Source organism: Octopus sinensis, linkage group LG7 (genome assembly GCF_006345805.1).
Source record: "Octopus sinensis linkage group LG7, ASM634580v1, whole genome shotgun sequence".
Lineage (NCBI taxonomy): Eukaryota > Metazoa > Mollusca > Cephalopoda > Octopoda > Octopodidae > Octopus > Octopus sinensis.
This window is the reverse complement of record NC_043003.1, coordinates 61,513,268-61,538,267: the sequence shown is the minus strand read 5'-3', so window position 1 is coordinate 61,538,267 and position 25,000 is coordinate 61,513,268. Positions and strand designations below refer to the sequence as shown.

Genomic DNA, 25,000 nt, shown 5'->3' with positions numbered 1-25,000 from the left:
TAGTATTGAAGTGGAAAAGACTTCACAAGTTGATAATCAATCACATGCAAAGCGATCGTTAGGATTGTTTGGTGTTGTCATGTTGTTGTTGGGTATAACGGGGGGGAAAAGGAACCAGCTTTTTAAATGACCAAGTGTAATAAACAATGTGAGCAGAGGGGGAACACTGTCACTGGAGAGTGTATCTGTGTGTGTGTGTGTGTGTGAAAGATAGAGAGTGATAGAGTGTGCGTGTGCGAGTGCAAGAGAGAGAGAGAAAACCGTGTGTGAAAGAGAGAGATAGAGTGTGTGTGTGTGTGTGTGAGTGAAAGCGAGAGACAGACAGACAGACTCTGTGTGTGTGTGTGTGTGTGTCTGAAAGAGAGAGACAGACTATGTGTGTGTGTGTGTGAAAGGTAGAGAGAGAGAGAGTGTGTGTGTGTGCGTATAAGTAAAAGAGAGAGAGACAGACTGTGTGTGTGTGTGTGTGTGTGTGTGTGTGTGTGTGTGCATGTATGTGTGTGTGTGTGTGCGTGCGTGCGTGTGTGTGTAAGTGGGTGATGGCTTTATGCTTGAGAATGAAGGGTTAAAGCATGAGTGAAAGTGGGGACAGAGTAGGTCCTGGTTGCATAAGGGCTACATGACTACTCTCATTTAGAAGAGGGTGGGAAAATGATTAGAAGGTGAGTAGAGATGGAAAGAGTGGAGGCAAGTGGGGACAGAGTAGGTCCTTGTTGCATAAGGTGAGTAGAGATGGTAAGTGGAGGTGAGAGGCTTAGTGGTAATGGTGCTACGCTCATGATAGTAAGATTGTGGTTTCAATTCCTGGACCAAATAATGTGTTCTTGAGCAAGACACTTCATTTCATGTTGCTCCACTTCATTCAGTTGGCAAAAGGAGTAATCCTGTGATGAACTGGTGTTCCATCCAGGGGGAAAATATGTATGCCACAGACTCTAAGAATCCAGTCCTATGGCTCAGGAAGGACCTTTAATTCTTTTTGATAAATAGTATGGATGTATGGAGGGAAAGTTAGATGGTTAGATATGGGAATGGGTTAGGGGGTGGATATTATGAAGGACTGACGTTGAGGGAAGTAGGGGAAGACAGGGAAGAGAGGAGGGAGACAATTATAGAAATTGGGTAGGGTTGAAGGGGTTGAAGGGTGACCAATAACATACAAGCTGGGGGAAGTAGGGGAGAGGAGATGACTAAAGTGCAAAAAAAAGGGGATCGGCTGGTGAAGAGCAGCAGAATAATAATGATGATGATGATGATGATGATGATAATAATAAAAAAATAATAATAATAATAATAATAATAATAATAATAATAATAATAATAATAATAATAGTAATAATATTTTATAGGATTGAGGTAACTCCTCCAGTAGGTATATAGAAGCAAAAAAAGAGAAGAGTGCCATTGTTATCAAGTGAACGATATTTTGGCATCTAGTGTGCCTTCCACAAGTTCAAAAAATAAACTTGATAACAATGGCTTTCTTTTTTTTTTTGCTTTAACCATCATCATCATCGTTTAACGTCCGCTTTCCATGCTAGCATGGGTTGGACGGTTCAACTGGGGTCTGGCAAGCCCGAAGGCTGCACCAGGCCAGTCAGATCTGGCAGTGTTTCTACAGCTGGATGCCCTTCCTAACGCCAACCATAATAAGAGTAATAACAATAATAATAATAATAATAATAATAATAATAATAATAATAATAATAATAATAATAATAATTTAAACTAAAGAAGAACAAAAAAAAAGAAAAAGTATGGAAGGAAAAGAAAATGTATGGTCAGTTTGCAAGAGATGTGAATGCCAAGACAGATACAGAAGACCGGTGGCTATGGATGGCGAGGAGTGACCTGGAGATAGAGACAGAAGCACTCATATGCACAGCTCAGGAACGAGTGTTAAGGACCAACTATATGAAGTGCAGAAATAGACATCACTACAAATGCAGAATGTATGATGAGAGGGATGAAACGGTATGGCACATTGTTAGCGAATGCCCGAAATTGGCACAATGCAAATACAAAAGATGCCATGACAATGTTGAAAGAATGATCCATTGGGGACTCTGTGGAAATTACAGCTTCCAAAGAGCAAGGACGTGGTATGAGCGAACTCCAGTATGAGTCACCGAAAATGAGAATTGCAAAATCCTGTGGGATGCAATGATCCAGTGCGATCACTCAACCAGACATTGGAAACTGGACATTGTTGTAGTGAATAAAAAAAAAAACATGTATGATAATCAACTTAGCTTGCCCTAATGACAACAGGATCAACATGAAAGAAGAAGAAAAAATAAACAATTATGATGGTTTAAAGTGGGAAATACAAAGGTTGTGGTCAATGAAGAGAGTAGACGTGATACCAATAGTAACTGGTGCACGTGGAAGTATCAACACTCAATGACCAACATGGCTGAAAGAAAGATCTGGTGCAAGTGTGAGGGTAGAACACCTACAAAAATAAGCATTGCTTGGAACTGCAAGAATTCTTTGCAGGGTTCTTGAAGCATGACCAGTAAAATAAGGGTCACCTTAGTCTGCTGGCTGACACTTTCCATTATGTGCAGCAAAATAAGCTATGAGTCTTCATATAATAATTGCTTTCATTGGCTATGGGTGCGTAGATGAGAGGAGACATCACAAGGACAGATAAGAATTTGTGTGAGAATTTAGATAAAGGATGAGGAGAAAGAAATGGAAAAAGAAGTGAAATGCAATAAAAGTATGTGATAAGATGAGTGATGCAATCCTCTTGATACAGGAGAAACTCCAATTAGGGCCAATCAAAGAACTCTACTGATCCAGGATTGCCCTTGCCACCAAAAAGCACAAACCTGCTCACTTGCTCTCCAATCTACTGGTGAAGAAGGCAACATGTGGTTGGGTAGGTTGTAAGAGTGTGGGGCAGTCATGGGGAATGGGGAAGACACGTGATGATGGGGATCCTGATACTTCATCTCCACTATTCTTTCTCCCTTTCCTTCTGCAACAAGACACTTATTCTTGTCCTTCTTTCTTACTTTTAGCCTCTCTACTGCTAGCACAAAGCCATCTCTCTACTGCAGCCCACTTCTGTCCAAGAGTCTTGTTTTGACAGTCATTCGGTGACCTCACTGGTACTGGTGCCACAAAAGAATAAAAAAATAAAGCCACCACCAGCCATAGAAACCTTGCCCAAGCAGACCCTGGAGACGAATGCAGCTCTCTGCCTAGTTAGATCCTGTTGATTAAGCCATTGCATGCGACCATGGAACACAGATGTTAAATAATGATGATGATGATGATGATGATGATATATCTACACATACACACAGATACAAACACACACACACACACACACACACACATTTATACATTTATACACATGGACGCACACACACATACACATGGACATACACAGACATAGACACATATACACACATGCATTTATACATTTATACACATGGACATACATGTATATAGACATGTTGACATTTTGTTATGTTTTTCTTTCATGGTTCGTCATGCAGGTGGAAAATGTTGCATATGGCAATTACACAATACCAGATAAAACAGACAAAACATGTTAGAATAAAAAAAGTCCCAACAGAAGAAAGTAATTTTCACAATATAACATCGCATATCAAAGTGCAGGACAAACAAACGAGAATAATTTAAAATTAGTTTACATTTGTTAATAAATGAAAAAAATATATAGTGAAACAATGGAAAGTTTGTAAGTTTAAAAGCAAGATAAAAATTTTTTTAGATATTGATAATAATAATGATAATAATAATGATAATATCGGAATGAATCTATGTTGTTTATTCATTAAAGTTAGCAAATGTTAATGTAAGTTATGATATTTCGGTAATATATGGAATTGTACATCAGGTAAGTATCATTATCATCATCATCAGTGTCAACACCACCACTGTCATCATTGCTGCCGCCACCACTACCACCACCACCACCACCACCACCACCACCACCACCATCATTGTCATCATCATTGTTGTTTTAATGTCCACTTTTCTATGCGTGCATGCAATCGGAGAGAGTTTATTCAAGGCAGAATGTCTACAGTTGGATGCCTTTCCTGTTGCTAACTTTCACCTGTTTCCAAGCTGACATGGTTTCGCATAATATTGGACACTGCTTGCATGACTGTGACATTCATATACACCTATCATGTGATGTCAGGATACAAACATACATGCACACACACACCAACACACACACACACACGCGCACGCACGGACACAAGCACACACACACCCACACATACACACACACACGCGCACACACACATATACACACACACACACACAAAGTGTAAGATTAAATAAGATTAGTACCGTCTACAGTAGTATTTATTTCTTTATTGCCCACAGGTGGCTAAACATAGAGGGGACAAACAAGGACAGATAAAGCAATTAAGTCGATTACATCAAACCCAGTGCCTAATTGGTACTTATTTAATTGACCCCAAAAGGATGAAAGGCAAAGTCGATCTCAGTGGAATTTGAACTCAGAATGTAACGGCAGCCGAAATACCACTAAGCATTCCGGCCGGCATGCTAATGATTCTGCCAGCTGTCCAGGCTAGGATATCAGCTTATCATGAGTGACCTTCTCTTTGATGATGAGGGAGAGAGGCTCAGGACTACAACAAAAATGCCTGCTGCTTGTTTGAAAATCAAGCCATAAGCCTATAGCTTATCAATTTTCCTCCTATGTATATGCAGTGATAAGACAGCAACCTGGTAGAATCATAAGCATTTGAGACATAATGCTTTGCAACATTTTTCCAGCTCTTTTTGTTTTGAGTTCAAATACTGCTGGGGTTGACTTTGCCTTTCATTCCTTTGGAGATGATAAAATAAAGCACCACTCATGTACTTCAGAATTGCTGCCTCTGAATCCAACAATGGACTGGCATTCCACTCAGCGGGGAATGTTGTGATCTCAGTCACTTACATACCTATTTCTTTATTGCCCACAAGGGGCTAAATATAGAGGGGACAAACAAGGACAGACATAGGTATTAAGTCGATTACATCGACCCCAGTGCGTAACTGGTCCTTAATTTATCGACCCCGAAAGGATGAAAGGCAAAGTCGACCTCAGCGGAATTTGAACTCAGAACGTAACAGCAGACGAAATACAGCTACACATTTCGCCCGGCGTGCTAACGATTCTGCCAGCTCGTCACTTACATACCATGGAAACTGAGTCACTGGGTTTATAAGTCTTAAACTATATATGCCCATAAAAAGATGAAGTCTTAAAATTTCTCTGTATTTAGATTAAACATTATGGTAAGCTTTCACAATCTGTAAGAGAAGGACAGTATGCAACTGTTAGCTATGGGTGTCGACTACCTACTGAACATTTCGCATGTTCAGTCAGATGCTTCCTGGTAAGTTCATGTCCAACACATGTAGGAGCAGGTTTTGCGTTGCAAAAACGCAACCAGGAGTATATATGGGTTATGGCTCAAGAAAATATTGGATTCAATGTTTTAGCACAAAGGCAACAAGGGAAAGGGGGTGGTATAAGTTGATTACATTGATCCCAGTATTCAACTGGTACTTATTTTATTGAACCTGAAAGGATGAAGGGCCAAGTCGACCACGGTGGGATTTGAACTCAAAATGTCAAGGCAGAAGATGTTACTAAGTTCCAGCCTGCTAATGATTCAGCCAGCTCACTGCCTTTAGGCTTGAGAAAATATTTTTAAAATTGTGGTGATACCTTATCAGCAAGGTCAGGTCATTCTAGTGTAATGCAGTCTTGAGGAATATATGAAATAACAATGATTCTGATTGTTGGAATTTGTAAAAATAGAATTTAAAAAAAATTGTCGATTAGCATCAACTATGGTATTTGGTTGCCTTTAGATTGATAAGGGACTTGAGTTCAATTCCAGCCTGATTCACGCTTAAATTTTTCACTTGCTTCCTGATTGCTTATGTAAAATATATCCAATTGCATATATTCACATAATGCACACACACTTGTATATACATTTACTGTGTGAGTGTGTGTGTGTGTGTGTGTGTGTGTGTATGTGTGTGTGTGTGTAAAATATTTCAGTTGTGCTGTTTAGCTTCTGTTGAGATCTTTTTATTTACCTGTTTAGGCAGCATCCGTAGATCTCTCTTCTCTTTCTCACACACACACACAAAACACTCTCCTCCTCTCCCTCTTTCTCATTTTCTCAGTGTATCTTTGTATCTTTTACTTGTTTTAGTCATCAGACAGTGGCCATGCTGAGGCAACACATATACATATATACATATATACATACATACACACATACAAATATATGTGTGTGCATACATATATATATATTCTTTTATTCTTGTATTGGTTTCAGTCATTTGACTGCGGCCATGCTGGAGCACCAACTTTAGTCAAACAAATCAACGCCAGGACTTATTCTTTGTACCAGGTTCAGTTCCACTGCATTTTATTGGTTTCTTTTGCTGAACTGGTAAGTTACAGGGATGTAAACACACCAGTATCAGTTGTCAAGTGATAGTGAGAAGACAAACACAGACACACACACAACGTGCTTCTTTCTTTCAGTTTCTGTCAACCAAATCCCCTCACAAGGCTGTGGTTGGCCTGAGGCTATAGTAGAAGACATTTGCCCAAGGAGCCATGCAGTGGGACTGAACCTGGTGCCATGTGGTTGGTAAGCAAGCTTCCTATCACTCAGCCACACCTGCGCCCATATATATATATATATATATATGTACACACGTACATACATGTATATGCATATTCATATTATATGTATGTTTATATACATACATATATATATATATATATATATATATATATATATACTCGTGCCGGTGGCATGTAAGAAGTACCATCTGAATGTGGCCGATGCCAGTGCCGCTTTGACTGGCTTCCATCCCGGGGGCACGTAAAAAGCACCATCCAAACATGGCCAATTCCAGCGTTGCCTTGACTGGCTTCTGTGCTGGTGGCACGTAAAAAGCACCAACCGATCGTAGCTGTTGCCAGTCTCCCCTGCCACCTGTGCCGGTGGCAATTAAAAAGCACCAACTACATTCATAGAGTGGTTGGCGTTAGGAAGGGCATCCAGCTGTAGAAACACTGCCAGATCAGACTGGAGCCTGGTGCAGCCTCCTGGCTTCCCAGACCCCGGTCGAATCGTCCAACCCATGCTAGCATGGAAAACGGACGTTAAACGATGATGATGATGATGATGGGTCTGGTGGTACGTAAAAAGCACTATCCGACTCGTGGCCGATGCCAGAACCGCCTCGACTGGCTTCCGTGCCGGTGGCACATAAAATACACCATCTGACCGTGGCCGTTGCCAGCCCCGCCTGGCACCTGTGCAGGTGGCACGTAAAAAGCACCCACTACACTCACGGAGTGGTTGGCGTTAGGAAGGGCATCCAGCTGTAGAAACATTGCCAAATTAGACTGGAGCCTGGTGCAGCCTTCTGGCTTCCCAGAACCCCGGTCGAACCGTCCAACCCATGCTAGCATGGAGAACGGACGTTAAACGACGATGATGACGATGATGATATGTACACACTCACACATACATGTATATGTATATTCATATTATATGTATGTTTATATATATATATATCAGATATATATGTCAGTATATATGTATGCAAGTATGCATGTGTGTGTACCTGTGTGTCTATGTTTCGATTAGAATTCTGTGTATAAATCATAATTTCTTTTGTCACATTAAAATTCCATTCTAGACTACACACACAAAATCTTTTAAAAATTAACATGGAATCTCGGTAGACCATATATATAATACAACATAACTTAATACAAGAGATAAAAAACTGATTAACTTCTAAGATACAAGGTTACGGGGAAGAAGAATGAGATTGTGTGATGTTCATGCGTTTTCCAATATCGTGAACAACGTAGACGAAACAAAATAGATCCAACAATGTAATATAAGCAAACACAAGCAAAGAATGCGAGAACCGACATCGATTGTATAACATAGTGTAAGGGAAGTAACTCTAGATAACAGAATTTTAGACGTAAACACAGCGACAATTCTAGAATTCGTGTAACGGATTCTAGAAAACCCAGGTTCGTTGGAACATCTTGGGAATTCTAGAGTTTGCATTGCGTCCCAAGTTAAATCTATGGGAGGATATTAAGTTAGCACTGCATGCTAGCAAAATGTTTGTCTATGATTTATATACTTAGTTCATATAGCAGTCAGTTGAGTCTCTTTTATGAATGATGTGTATGTTATAGATTCAGCTATACGAGGATATTGTAGGGTTAATGTTTAGTCTTAGGTTAACCCTGATCGAGCTGACCTACGATTAAAGGTATACCAGCCATTACCAACCAGTCTTTTTTTTCTTTTTTTTTAGGCATAACGTATCTTGGACTACATTATAGAATGTAGCCTTTCTGTGTTGTAAGGTGACAAACTGTGATATGAAGAAGATTCGACTGTTATTTCTAGCAGGTCGAGTGACTGCACAGAAGTTCTCTGTCGTTCACCTTATGGGTATATTAGCAAATACTGAAAGCTGGAAGGGGCACAGTGTATCTAGGATTACATTGACCAATGTGTCCTTTCTATTTTAATGTGGTAGGGTGTAGTTTGAGAAGAGAGCGAGGGGGGAGAGAGAGAGAGAGAGATTCTGCTGCTATTTCTACCAAGTCAAGCAGCCACACAGATCCTTATTCCCTGGACTGAAAGGTCAACGGTTTTGACTATAGACACAGTGCAGCATTAGTAAAGAGATAGTGATGCAACCAATTGTCCAGCCAGCATATTTAATAAGTGGTCACCTTAACAAATTTCTATGTTATCTTCACTTTTGAAGCTGGAAATTTGTGTGATATCATCTGTTATCATAAACTGAGGCTATGCTGGGGCACCACGTTGAATTGTTTTTAGTTGAACAAATCGATATCACTACATATATTATTAAGCCTGGTAGCTATTCTATCAGTCTTACTTTCCTAAACTGCTCAGTTACAGAGATATAAACACACCAACACCAACTGCCAAGTGGTGGTGGTGAGAGGACTAACACAGACACAAAGACACACCTACACATTGAGGCGCAGGAGTAGCTGTGTGGTAAGTAGCTTGTTTACCAACCACATGGCACCGGGTTCAGTCCCACTGCGTGGCACCTTGGGCAAGTGTTTTCTACTATAGCCTCGGGCCGACCAAAGCCTTGTGAGTGGATTTGGTAGACGGAACCTGAAAGAAGCCCGTCGTATATATGTATATATATATATATGTGTGTGTGTGTGTGTGCGTGTGTGTTTGTGTGTCTGTGTTTGTCCCCTAGCATTGCTTGACAACCGATGCTGGTGTGTTTATGTCCCCGTCACTTAGCGGTTCGGCAAAAGAGACCGATAGAATAAGTACTGGGCTTACAAAGAATAAGTCCCGGGGTCGAGTTGCTTGACTAAAGGCGGTGCTCCAGCATGGCCGCAGTCAAATGACTGAAACAAGTAAAAGAGTAAAAGAGTATATATATATAATGTATATATATATATATATATCATCATCATCATCATCATCATCGTTTAACATCCGTTTTCCGCGCTAGCATGGGTTGAACAGTTCGACCGGGGTCTGGGAAGCCAGGGGCTGCACCAGGCTCCAGTCTGATCTGGCAGTGCTTCTACAGCTGGATGCCCTTCCTAACGCCAACCACTCCGCGAGTGTAGTATATTATATATATATATTATATATATATATATACATACACACACACACCACACAACCCACATATATATACATATATATATATCAATGTAATAAGTCAGTGATGGCAAATCTATAATGTGTGTCAGCAGTGACAAGCCATGTGTTTTCATATAATACCCAATGGACTTTGACTAAAAAGAAAAAACAATCTTTCAGCAGTATTATTTTATGAAAATTCTAAACAGTAGAACCAGCCATCGTTCATGAGTGAATGTGGTTTGGTAACATGTACAATGCATTCGCTAGTTGTTTCAAGTGCCCATGTGGTCACATGCAGACAGAGACACATTCTCAGCATTTTATCATTGACCTAGTGGGACGTCCAAGATGTGACAGGTGGAGGGAGTGAGGGCTGCCCAAGCACACTGGTTGCTATACATTACAGCTGAGTAAACTGGAGCAACATGAAACAAGGAGCCTTGCTCAAGGGCACAGTCTAGGTATGAGTAGATATAACATGTATATATACATATACTCTTTTACTCTTTTACTTGTTTCAGTCATTTGACTGCGGCCATGCTGGAGCACCGCCTTTAGTCGAGCAAATCGACCCTGGGACTTATTCTTTGTAAGCCCAGTACTTATTCTATCGGTCTCTTTTGCCGAACCGCTAAGTGACGGGGATGTAAACACACCAGCATCGGTTGTCAAGCAATGTTAGGGGGACAAACACAGACACACACACTTATATATATATACATATATACGACAGGCTTCTTTCAGTTTCCGTCTACCAAATCCACTCACAAGGCATTGGTCGGCCCGGGGCTATAGCAGAAGACACTTGGCCAAGATGCCGCGCAGTGGGACTGAACCCGGAACCATGTGGTTGGTAAGGAAGCTACTTACCACACAGCCACTCCTACATGTTTTAGGTAAATACTTGTGTTTCATAACATGATACTGTAGAGAGACTTGTTTTCAGGATCCATTAGTTGTCATCTAAAAATCCACAGTGTGTCACTGCCAACAGACATGTCATAAGTTCATTACTAGCTTAGTTATGAACTTATTAATGAATCATTTTCACCCATTAGCATTCAAATCATCATCATCAGCCTCACCGTTTAATGTCCGCCTTCCATGCTGGCATGGGTGGATAGTTTGACAGGAGCCAGCCAGGCAGAAGCCTGCACCAGACTTCTGTGACAGTTTTGGTAGGATTTTTACAGTCGGGTGCCCTTCCTAACGTCAAATATGATGCCTAAATTATTCACATTGTTTTGAGTTGATCATGCATTATCTTGTACCACTGAGATTTCAATGATGTGGTGGTTTATTTTTAGAATGGCTTTGTAGAATAAGTGTGAAAGGCCAGATCTGACCTGTTTGAACATAAAACTGGTAGAATATTTGTGCCTGATATGGCTGATTTAAGTGCTCTTTAGGGTTAAGGAAATATTAGAAAGTTTTGGAAGATGGAAATCGAATTAAAAATAAGGGGTAAAAATAGATAAACAACATTATTGATTCAAATACTTCAGTTTCTTGAATGTAGCATATTGCATTCAGGCTGTAATCCCTCCATCAGAATAACATACATTTCTTAAGTCAAATTGCTTAAGGTATAGGCGTGGCTGTGGGGTTGAAATGTAACTTCTCAACAATGTGGTCTCAGGTTCAATCCCATTGTGCAGCCCCTTGGGGCAGGCGTTTTCAACTACAGCCCCAGTCTGACAAAAGCCTTGTGAGTGAATTTGGTAGATGGAAACTGAAAAGAGCATGTCACATATTGTGTGTGTGTGTGGGTGTGTGTGTATGCATGGCTTCATGGTTGTAAACATCCATCAGTACAATACAAGCAATGATGTTCATTCGTAGTTTTCCATAAAACAAGGTAAATTATTACCTTGCCTGGAAACAGGTGAGGGTTTACATCACAAAAGTTATCCAATCATAGAAAATCTTCCTCAATAAATTATATCTGACCCAAGCAAACATAGAAAAGTAGATGTTAAATGATAATGATGAAGAACATCATCATGAAAAAATAATAATAGCCAGGTGAATTACAATCGCAAAAGACAGATTAAGTTGTAAAACAAAGCTATCATACAAGATACAGCTTTTAGGTTTTTTCTATTGGCTGCATTGAATTTTAAATTCAGAAATTTACAGGGGCAATGACAAGTGACGAAGACCTTTGGAGGTATGCTGTGCTTAAGAAGACCCAGCAAGCCAAGTGAGGTCATAGCTGTGGCCGATGCCAGTGTCGCATAACTGGCCCATTTAAAAGCACCCTTCAATCGTCGGGCAATATGCAGTGCTTGTAAAGATCTGTTAAACCAAGTGAAACCATAGCCATGGCCGATGCCAGTGCCACCTGACTGGCACCCATGCCAGTGGCATGTAAAAAGCACCATTCGAGCATGACTGATGCCAGTGCTGCCTGACTGGCTCCCCCCATGCCTGTAGCATGTAAAAAGCACCGTTCATGTGTGGTCGATGCCACAGCTGCCTGACTGGCTCCCATGCTGGTGGCATGTAAAAAGCATCCACTATACTCTTGGAGTGGTTGGCGTTAGGAAGGGCATCCAGCTGTAGAAACCTTGCCAAATCAGATTAGAGCCTAGTGCAGCCTCCCAGCTTGCCAGTCCCCAGGCTAACCGTCCAACGATGAGGATGACAATAGTTTACAATATTTAAGTCAGTGAGCTTGCAGAATCATTATCCCATTGGACAAAATGCTCAGCAGCATTTAGTCTTCATATTCTGAGTTCAAATTCTTCCAAGGTCGACTTTGCTTTTTATCCTTTTGGAGTCAACAGTATAAGTACCAGTTGAACATTGAGGTCAATGTAATTGATTTACCCTTTTACCCCGAAATTACTGGCCCTGTGTCAAAATTTGAAATCAGTATTTACAATATTTAGAAATCACATATCTATGGATCAAATTCCCTTTCAGAAAACCATATGATCAAGGAAAGGAATTCCAGAGGAAACCAGCTCAGAGTTGAAAGGTTTTGGAAATTGCTTAGCACAGGGTTGACGGGGAAGGGATAAAAGGAGGATTAAGTAGAAGGGATAAGTACATCAGATGGTCTGAAGCAGAAATGGTAATCTGTTTGCTAGTGTTGAGCAGCACAGGTAATTGTCATAGCATCCAGTCCACACTGTAAAGTGGTTGGTGTTTGGAAGGGCATCCAGCTGTAAAAACCTTGCTAAAACTGACTTCGTCTGTGCTTGTAACACGTAAGTCCACTCTGCCGAATGGTTGGTGTTAGGAAGGGTATCCAGCTGTAAAAATCCTGCCAAAACAATCACAGAAGTCTGGTGCACGCTTTGGCACGGACGGCTCTTGTGGTACCATCTCACCTATGCTAGCATGGAACACAAACATTAAATGATGACGATGATGTTGATGATGATGATGATAGAACTTGTATTTCTTTGTACCAGTGGTGATAGTGTGATTCTAGGTGACTTATTGCTCTCCAATCAGGTGATTTACTTTTAGTTTCTCTTTCAAGTGTTTGTGCATACAACAGCATTCTTCCAGGAATCTGAACAGTGTTCTGGTATTGGTCTGAATTGATCTTTGTAGAAAGTCAGCAACTTATCCATGATGGTCGTAACATTTTATATTTTTAACTGCGTTGAGTGCAGTCATGGTTATGCGGTTAAAAAGTTTGTTTCCAAACTATAGGGTTTCTGGTTCAGTCCCACTGTGCAGCACCTTAGGCAAGTGTCATCCTGTAGCTGCCCTGGGCTGACCAAAGCCTACCAAGTGAAAAAGATGGAAACTGAAAAATGACAGTTGTATGTGCGTGTGTGTGTGTGTGCATGTGTGTGCGTGTGTATGGGATGTGTGCATGCACATATACATGTGTTTGTGTGAGCTTGTATTTCCTCTCATCTTGTGCTCACTGATTGTGAACAATGGCCTCACCAATGGTGTCAGACATTGTCATTTGCTTGCAGTCCACTGCAAAAGCATGTCTCAGCTTCTTGAAGTGGCTTGACGCATCACATGATGTTTGTAAACAAATGGCTCATTTAAAAGGTGTAACTTGTTCCCAGTTCTCCATGTGACCATGTCTGGATTGATTGTTCTTCGATAGACTGGGAAATTACTATCCCACTTGATCACATAAGCATTAGAAAGTGTTAAAATGATAATGATGATGGTGGTGATGTAGTGGTTGTGATGGTGATGGTGGTGGTGGTAGTTGTGGTAATGATGATCATGATGATAACAACGTTGATGGTGGTCATGGTGGTGATATTGATAGTTGTGATGTGATGGTGGTGGTGGTAGTGATTGTAGTGATAATGATGATGATGACGATGACGGTGGTGGTGGTGGCGATGGTAGTGGTAGTGTTGTGGTGATGATGGTGGTGGCGGTGGCAGTGGTAGTGATGGTAGTGGTGATGATGGTGGTGGTGGTGGTGGTGGTGGTGGTGGTGGTAGTGACGTTGGTGATGATAGCGGGTGGTGGGTCATGGTGGCGATATTGATGATGCTGAAGATGATGACAATGATAGTGATGCTCACTGATGTCTCTGTACTTACAAAAGCAAATCAATAATTTGTTATCTTACGTTTCGCAATGTAACACCTCAACAAGAAACAATACGATAAAATTAAGAGCCTCAATGACTTCCAAGGATTCCTTACTTTTCAACGGCATTATTTCTATGCAAATGGTAATGATAATGTTTGGTGGCTGTTGTAGAAATTGTTGATATTAAAATAATTATGGCTGTGCCGTCAGATTAGTGCCTGTCTACTTTGTCTAAAACCAATAAACATGAATTTGAAAATGTAAAAACTACATCATTACTAATTCTCATAAAAATATTAATTTAATGCGTTGAATTCAATGAATATAAGTATTTATGTATGTATTCATATGTATAAATGTGTGCATATGTATGTGTGTTTATGATGTGTATATGTTTCTTGTGTGTGACATACATATATACACACACGCACACACACACATCATAATCATCATGATGATCTTCCTAATGCCAACCACTCTGAGGTGTAGTGGGTGCTTTTACGTGACACCAGCACGAGGGCCAGTCAGGTGGTTCTGGCAATGACCATGCTCAAAAGGGTTTTTTTTTACATGCTACCTGCATGGGTGCCAGTCCAGCTGCACTGGCAATGTTTTTCATGTGCCACCAGCACATATGCCAGTAAGGTGACGCTGGCAACGATCATGCTCGAATGGTGCTTTTTACATGCCACTAGCACGAGAGCCAATCAGCAGGCCTGGCAACTACCACACACGGATGGTGCTATTAATGTTCCACTGACACAAGTATCAATCAGGCGGTACTGTCATCGGTCATGTCAGCGATTTTGATTTTGATTTCACTTGCCTCAACAGGTCTTCGTAAGCAAAGTTTATTTATGAATGAGGGGTACTCATAAATGGGCTGGTCACACCCACTAGCATGGGCCAACATAAACACACACACACACATATACATACATATACACTCACACACATACATATGTACATATAACCTTTAAGTTTGTTTTTGAGTGCGTTCATAAAAAGCTTCAATGCAATTTATTCAATGCAATTTATTCCAGCAACCATTATTACTACACACATGCACGGACACACACACACACACTCAGAGACACATACATATATGCACACATTCACACACACACATATAATTGCCTTCATATATAGGACTGATGAGAGTGTAAGGCATTGAATAATTGCCAACAAATATAGATCTCAAAACCTTAGGTACTCCTGAGCTGGTAGACTACATTGATCATCACATTCAGCTCTATTGACTAATATAGAGCTCTGTTCTTTCAATTCTGACATTCTGCAGAAAGTTCTAATACTATCTATATATCATCATCATCATCATCATCACCAATATTTATCATTTGTCATTTGTGTTTCATGTCGGCATGAGTATAAAGTCCAACCTATACCAGCATGGAAGGCGGATGTTAAATGATGACAATGATGATGATATATATATATACTCTTTTACTTGTTCTAGTCATTTGACAGTGGTCATGCTGGAGCACCGCCTTTTGTTGAGCAAATCGACCCCCAGGACTTATTCTTTGTAAGCCTAGTACTTATTCTATTGGTCTCTTTTGCTGAACTGCTAAGTTACAGGAATGTAAACACACCAGTATCGGTTGTCAAGCGATGTTGGGAGGACAAACACAGACACACAAACATACACACACATAGACACACACACACACACACATATATATATGCATATATACGACGGGCTTCTTTCAGTTTCCATCTACTATTTCCGAGGCTATCGTAGAAGACACTTGCCCAAGGTGCCACACAGTGGGACTAAACCCAGAACCATGTGGTTGATAAGCAAGCTACTTACCACACAACCACACTTACGCCTGTTTAACTTTTCCTTATAAAAACAAATTTTATACTCAAAATATATAGAGGGATTTCAAATATATAGAGAATGGTCATATACAAAAACACCATTAATAATTTTAGACATTACAAAATTAAACTTCATGGTCTCCTTGTGGTCACAGTTATTTCAAGGGAGATGATAATTTCTTCATAATGGTTTCAAATTTTTCCACAAGGGCAACAATTTTGGGGGAGGGAATGAGTCAATTTCAATGACATCCAGTGTTCAGCTGCTGCTTATTTTGTTGACCTCGAAAGGATGAAAAGCAAAATTGACCTTGGCAGAATTTGAACTCAAAACATAGCGACAAGTGAAATACCAATTTCTTTACTACCCACAAGGGGCTAAACACAGAGGGGACAAACAAGGACAGACAAACAGATTAAGTCGATTATATTGACCCCAGCACACAACAGGTACTTAATTTATCGACCCCGAAAGGATGAAAGGCAAATTCGACCTTGGCGGAATTTGAACTCAGAACGTAGCGGCAGACGAAATACCGCTAAGCATTTTGTCCGGCACACTAGCAATTCTGCCAGGTCACTGCCTTAATCCTTTTTTCATAATATTTATATTTCATCAGAAAATACTTACTGAGATTGCTTCAGTTTTTCTTCAAGAGCTGCAATTGTAGCTTCAAGCTGCTTCACTTCATCAGTGAGACCATACTGCGGGGCATCTCTACACAGTTCTACACTAGGACGACATGTACGGTTCTCGAGGCGCGTCTGTGCTAGTTTCATGGGACCTCTTTTATTAGCAATTGCAAGATTCAGTTCACGAATGTCATTTTCTAACTCAGCAATTTCTTCTTCAAGCTATATTCAAAGAGGAAAATTATAAAATAATTTGGAAAATATCACATCTGTTGTGTCAATATAAATACAACTTACAGACATACATGCATATAAATGCACACACACACACACATATATATGTATGTACATACATATACACACATGCATGTAAATATATATATATTCTTTTATTCTTTAACTTGTTTCAGTCATTTGACTGTGGCTATGCTGGAGTATTGCCTTTATTCACACAAATTGACCTCAGGACTTATTCTTTGTAAGCCTAGTATTTATTCTATCAGTCTTTTTTTGCCGAACTGCTAAGTAACAGGGATTTATAAACAGCAGTTTGCAATGCTTCACCAAAAAGGATTATTATAATTCTCACCAAATGTGACTAGGGTGATAGAAACACCTACATTTCAAGCATTTTAGCTCTTATTTCTATTGGAGCCTGGTGCAGCCACTGGCTTTCCAGACCACAGTCAAACCATCCAACCCATGCCAGCATGGAAAACAGACGTTAAATGATAATGATGATGATGATGATGATGATAGGCGCAGGAGTGGCTGTGTAGTAAGTAGTTTGCTAACCAACCACATGGTTCCAGGTTCAGTCCCACTGCGTGGCATCTTGGGCAAGTGTTTTCTGCTATAGCCCCGGGCCGACCAATGCCTTGTGAGTCGATTTGGTAGACGGAAACTGAAAGAAGCCTGTCGTATATATGTATATACATATATGTGTGTGTGTATGTGTTAGTGAGTCTGTGTTTGTCCCCCTAGCATTGCTTGACAACCAATGCTGGTGTGTTTACGTCCCCATCACTTAGTGGTTCGGCAAAAAAGACCGATAGAATAAGTACTGGACTTACAAAGAATAAGTCCCGGGGTCAATTAGCTCGACTAAAGGCAGTGCTTCAGCATGGCCGCAGTCAAATGACTGAAACAAGTAAAAGAGTAAAAGAGTATATATATATATATATATTGGCATGTAAAAAGCACCATTCGAGCATGGTTGATGCCAGTGCCATCTGACGGGCTCCCGTGCCGGTGGCACGTAAAAAGCACCCACTACACTCTCAGAGTGATTAGTGTTAGGAAGGGCATCCAACTGTAGAAACTTTGCCACATCAGATTGGAGCCTGGTGCAACCTCCTGGCTTTCCAGACCTTACTCAAACTGTCCAACCCATGCCAGCATGGAAAGTAGATGTTAAATGATGATGATGATGTGTACATATACATATATATTCTTTTATTCTTCTACTTGTTCCAGTTATTTGACTGTGGCCATGCTGGGGCATCACCTCGAGGGGTTTTAGCCAAACAAATTGACCCTAGGACTATTTTTTTAAGCCTAGTACTTATTCTATCAGTCTCTTTTGCTGAACTGTTAATATACAGGGATGCAAACACACCAATACCATTTGTCAAGTGGTTACGGGGGACAAACACACACACACACACACACACACACACACACACACACACAGATATATATATATATAGTTTCCATCTACCAAATTCACTCACAAGGCTTTAGTCGGCCCAAGATTATAGTTGAAGGCACTTGCCCAAGGTGGCACACAGTGGGACTGAACCCAGTACCATGTGATTGGGGAAGCTAGCTTCTAACCACACAGCCAGCCTAGCATCCATCTTTTCTATGTTTGCATTGGCCAACCCTCACTTGCTTCCAAGCGAATCGATATTTCCCATGGGAAGTCATGTGTTTCACAGAAAACTGGAAACAAACAGAATCTCTTCTAAGACAGTCATAGTTTTTTTAATAACCATAACAAGATGTCAGGACAATGGCACACACAAACAATGCACACACACACACGAGTATATATGCGTGTATGTATATGTGTGCGTGTGTGTGCATATGTTTGTGTCTGTGTATGTGAGTAAGTAAATGTTTATAATACATATATATGTATATGTATGTATGTACATATATATATATGTATATGTATGTATGTACATATATATATATATATATATATATATATATATATATTATATATATATATATATTACATAATGGTGCAAAATTGAGTAATACCATCTGATTGATAACTGATGAATAATTAGGGACCACCCATCCGGTTGTACACTCAGTATACATTATACATTTTTACCAGTCATTTTTTTATTTACAATACTTTTTTTTCATTTATATATATATATAAATTAATGTACACCTACCTTGCATTCAATATTCCGGGGTTATGATCCCCATCCTCAAGAAATTAATGAATGTTGCAGATGTGCATGTGTGTTTGTGTGTGTGGAGTGGACATGCACGGGAAGTTACACACTCACACACACACACACGCACATCTGCAACATTCATTAATTTCTTGAGAATGAGTTCATAACCTCGAAATATTAAATGCAAGGTAAGTCTACATTAATACATATTATTTGCTTTTATGTGATTTGCCTTGCTTTTACTACACATAGTTCTGGTCTTACCCATGAGCCTTTATACAATATATTCTACACAATGCTTCATGGTAACTATTCCATTATATATAAACTAATACATCTGTTTGTTTTTTTGTGAATTCTTCCTATACACATACACACTCACACACATATATCAAACATACGCATCAAAATCAAAATCGAAATCAAATTCGATTTCTGGTATCTGTGCTAGTGGAGTGCTAAGAGCACCATCTGATTGTGATCGTTGCCAGAGCAGCTGACTGGCTTCCATGCTGGTGGCATGCAAAAAGCACCATTTGAGTGTGATCATTACCAGTGTCACCTTACTGGCACTTGGGCCAGTGGTACGTGAAGAAACATTCGAGCAAGGTCATTGCCAGTGCTGCTGGATTGGCTCCTGTGCAGGTGGCACGTAAAAAACACCATTTGAGCATGGCTGTTGCTAGTACCTTGTGCTGGTGGCACGTAAAAGCACCCACTACACTCTCAGAGTGGTTGGCGTTAGGAAGGGCATCCAGCTGTAGAAACATTGCCTGATCAGATTGGAATCTGGTGCAGCCATCTGGTTCACCAGTCCTCAGTTAAATCGTCCAACCCATGCTAGCATGGAAAGCAGATGTTAAACGATGATGATGATGATGATGATGATAAGAACTTTTGGACAAATTGGCCAACAATTGGAATTCAACTTGGGACTGGAACAATAGAATGATGGCATTACAGAATTAATTCTCATTCATCCTTAACCCCTAATCAAACACCAACAGGGCATATAGTCATTGTAGATGTATTATAGTCATGCTATTTAGATCTCTTTAGTTTTGGGCCACAAGTTCAATTAGCCCTCCACAGGAGCTAGCCTAAAAGTCTGCACTGAGTGCTTTTATGTCCCACTGGCATGAAGGCCAGTCAGGCAGTACTGGCAGCGGCCATGCTCAAATGGTGCTTTCTCGATGTAAAATTAATGAAGTGAATGTCATTTATCTACCCCTTCATCTCCAACGTTTTCTAACAAACACCAACCAAGATTATGGGAATCAGCCAAACACTACCTGCTAGAAGTAGCAACTGAACTGCTTTTAGATCAGATCCCAGTGTTGGATGTTCAAGAAGCAAATGAAGGGCAGATTTTTTTATCCTGGGATCATCCTGATTCCAAAAAGGTATAACTTTGGCAAGCTGGCAGAAACATTAACATGTTGGGTGAAATGTTTTATATTCTGTCTTCATATACTCAGTTCCGCTGAGGTTGACTTTGCCTTTTATTCTTTCGGGATCAATAAATTAAGTACCAGTTGCATACTGGTGTCGATCTAATTGACTGGCCTCCTTCCCCAAAATTTCAGGCCATGTGCCTAGAGTAGAAAAGAATATGATTATGTAGAGCAAATGTAGGCTGAGATACAGAGGTCTCAGGCAGACAGACAGAGTTTTGCTTTTATTATTATGGATAGTGGAAATTAATACAAATACCAGTATAGATATTTAGTTCCAAACTAAACACTCATACTGGTGTTTGTCTTAATTTCCAGTATATATGCTTTTTATATATCATAACTAATAACCCTACTGAGTCAAGAGGCGAACTAACCACTGTACTGGAAGCTGAATGGACTATAATAATCTACATGGAGCCAAACTTTAACTGTACACACACTATATATACATATATAGTGAAGGCGCATGGCTCAGTGGTTAGGGTGGCAACTTACAATCGTGAGGTTTTGAGTTCGAATCCTGGACGAGGTTGCATGTTGAGTTCTTGAGCAAGACACTCAGCTGTAGAAATGAGTTGCAGCATCACAGGTGCCAAGCTGTATTGGCCTTTGCCTTTCCCTTGGATAACACTGGTGGCATGGAGAGGGGAGGCCGGTATGCATGGGTGACGGCTGGTCTTCTATAAGCAACCTTGCTCAGACTTGTACCTGGGTGGGTAACTTTCTAGGCGCAATCCCATGGTCAGTCATGACCAAAGGGGTCTCAGCATAAATATATATATCGTAATTAATACTAGTTGGCTTTCTGAAACATGTGTACATTATATAAAGCATAAAAACTGGTATGATACCTGTGTTCCTTTTCTATTTGGTGTTTTAAATGGTTAACATATCAGAAATTATAATGGTTGTTGTCAAACTATGTCAAGAATCAAGCATAAGAATGGAGTGAGGAACTTATCTAAAATCTCTCTCTCTCTCTCTGTATATATACGTATTTGAGGTGATCATCACTAATGCTGGTGTCACACAGAAGAAAAAAATGAAATACATCCAGTACATTCAGAGATTGGCATTAGTAAGGGCATTCATCCGAAAGGAACTATGTCAAGATAAACATTGGCATATGAAGCAGTCTCCTCACTTGTAAGACTCTCTCAAACTGCCCAACCCAGATGTTAAATGAGGTTGATTACAATGATGACAAGGGTGATGATGATGGTGACCATGATGATGATGACGGCGACAACGATGACGACAACGATGATGATTATGAAGATGACGATAGTGATGCTGTTACTGCTGATGATGATTGTGGTGATGATGATGTAAACAATAATGATAAATGATCATATTAACCATGATGATGATGATGATGACGATAATGTAGACAACAATGATGACGACGACAGTGATGATGACGATGATGATGATGTAGGCAACAATAACTCTGATAATGATGGCTCCGATGACTTTTGACGCTGATGATGATGACTGATAATGATGACTGACGATGATGATGACGATGATGATGATATATTCTGCTATAACAATGAAAGTCAAGACCTTATTTTGTAATTTTTATATATTTTGTTGTTTGTTTTTTTTACCTCCTTACATTTTCACTTCAATGGATGGTTGCCAAGAAAGTCAAATGCCATATAAATTTCTTAAAGCAGATTGCTAAAAACTAAGGCTTCTTTCTTCTTACAACAGAAAATTTACAGTCTGAATCGAAAATATGACATTTTTTTTTATTTTAATTTTTTTTTTTTATGGCTTTGAAGGGGGAAGCAACAAGGAAATAACAATTTTGCAGTCTACAATCTCTGTATTTCTATTTTTAGATAGAAATTTAGAATTCATAATAATTTCCTTGAGCGAATACGAAAAAAAATAACTAAAATAAAAATACAATAATATTTTTAAAAAATAACAGTAATAATAATTTCATAGAATCTGAACTGAAACATTTATTTTATTAAATAAAATCTATAATGAAATTATCTAAAACAATATTTTGTTGTCTAAAATGGTGAAGCAAAATTGTTGTGTGGTTAGGGGTGTTTGGCTACAAACAGTGTAGGCATGAGTTCATGCTCTGTTGTAGCTGCTATGCTATGTCTTGGGGCAGGAGTAATAAAATTAATTAATGTAGCAAACATGGTAGCTTTAATTGACTGAGGTTATGGTTGTGTTGAGGTGAGTTAACTCATTTACTTGTTTCAGTGATTGAACCGTGGCCATGCTGGAGCACCGTGTCAAAGGGTTTAGTAGAACAAATTGACTCAAGTACTTGAATTTTAAATCTGGTATTTATTCAATTGGTCTCTTTTGGCAAACTGCAAAGTTGCTGTGATGTAAACAAACCAACACCTGTAGTCAAGTGGTGGTGGGGAGCACAAACACAAACATAATGATGCACACACATATACACATATACGATGAGCTTCCACACAGTTTCCATTGTAGCAGGAATGTTCAGCAATGGCTTGACATCACGATTCACTAGAATATTGCCCATGTGATCAACAGAATCTGATCATTCACAACTCCACGTCAAATAGGCTCTGGCAACAACTTTTTTCCGTTTTAGGTTAGTTTCATTCTGAGCTTATCGACCAGTGTAAAACTCAACACACCATGACTACAAGACAGCGTAGTGACGCTACTGTGTAAGTTTCAGCACACATGCGCAGAATTGGATTACTTCCGGTTGGCCACCGGAAGTTTCCTCATGCACATGTGCAGGAACTGCAACCTGAAAGCCTGACCGCTGAATCGGTCTTTTCTGGCAGAGCAAGCGCTAGCGGTCGGACGTGGCTTGACTTTCTCTCAGGGAACAACCCTACGCACAGAGAACCTCACCCCAACGAAGCGGGAACGAACACCAAATCATCTTGACTCGCACGAGAGAACATTGTAACCAGTCCTGTGGATTCGGCTGCCTGTTTCCCCACAAGAAATACATGTGTACATGTTTTGCCTGTAAACTGCAGAATAAACCACCACTTACTGTTATTGAAGACAGCCTGACTTTGTCTCTGTTTCTTCAACTTGAATTGAATGTGACAGAGTCAGACCAGACACCCCTCCAGTGTTCCTGAATTCTCATCCTGTTACAACAGAGAGTTTGGGGATGCAGAAGAGAGAGCATTGATAGACAGACACTTTAGGAGTTGACCAACAGAGATGGTGGACAGCAGCTGACAACAGAAAGGCGATGAGCAGTCAGAGGAATGCCATTAAAAGTCAGTATTTGGCAAGTAACTAACATCATTTTATCTGCTGCTACAACTAGACCAAGAACAAAAGCCCTCTCAACATTTTGTCATTTGTAGTAACAGCAACATTCATCTTTTTGTGTACGAAAAGTATGAATTGTTTATCAAGATCTCAACAGACTTGAGTGTTCTTTTCCATACACTGTCTACTGTTTTTACTCACAAGGAATTTGTTGGCTCAAAGCTATAGTAAAAGACTTTTGCCCAAGGTGCTATGCAGTAGGATTGAACCCAAAAGCACATAGTTGCAAAGCAAGCTCCTTAACTCACACAGCCATGCCTGTGCCTGTGAAACAATACTTAACTCAGTCAAACTGTGATTAGAACAACAATTTGAAAACATAAAGAATCTTTAAGAGTTGAAGCCTAAGAGTCCACTAAAATTGGAAATAGGTAAATTGGAAAATAGGAAGAAAATAATCTAATTTATGGCAATCAGACTAACGACTCCAGGCTGTTTTGGTTTGATTAGACCTCATCAGTGAAGTATTGTCATTCACGCGTCTGCTAGGTCAATAGTGAGAGAAGTGTTTATTATTTTTACATGGACTAATAATGTATGTATGTATGTTAGTGTGACAAAGCGATATAAAACACAAATGAAATAATAGAAATATTTATTTTCTTAGTGGAAAATAAATACTAAAGCAATTGCTGTTATAAGTAATGTTGCAATAATTAACTTTATAACTGTAATTAATTGAGAATAAATCCATAATGACAAAGGGTATACTTGATTAAAGAATGCTTAAGAAAGCCAAGCAAAAGCGAGAGCATATTTGTCCAATCTCACAAATAACTGGCACTATTTTCCCTTTCATCATCATCCTGGATCTACCTCAATGCCATAGCAACTGAGGCAGGCAGGTGCAGCACCCCCCCAACCTTTGGGCTGGCTGGTGCTCATTCTCCCTTTCTATCATGAAGCATTTTTGGAGCTGGATTTTCTCCAGGAAGTGTGCCCTTGCTTACCCCCAACCTCAGTTTCTAGACACGAGTGGTCCCGAGACCAAGGCCTCTACCATGATTTTTAAGAAATGTGGTGGAAAACTAGCTCAGGAAGGCAGGGACGCTACTCCTTGAGGCCCCGGTACCTTTGC

General features: G+C 39.9%; 1 protein-coding gene across 2 annotated transcripts in view; it reads right to left on the bottom strand.

The window, feature by feature from the left end:
- Positions 1 to 25,000, bottom strand: part of LOC115214313 (tektin-2-like) — an 86,946-nt gene that overhangs the window by 26,283 nt on the left and 35,663 nt on the right. For both annotated transcript variants that reach the window (XM_029783487.2, XM_036504806.1), the window contains one exon: positions 16,741 to 16,964. In XM_029783487.2, the coding sequence (XP_029639347.1) occupies positions 16,741 to 16,964 (224 nt within the window). The remainder of the gene's footprint in view (positions 1 to 16,740; positions 16,965 to 25,000) is intronic.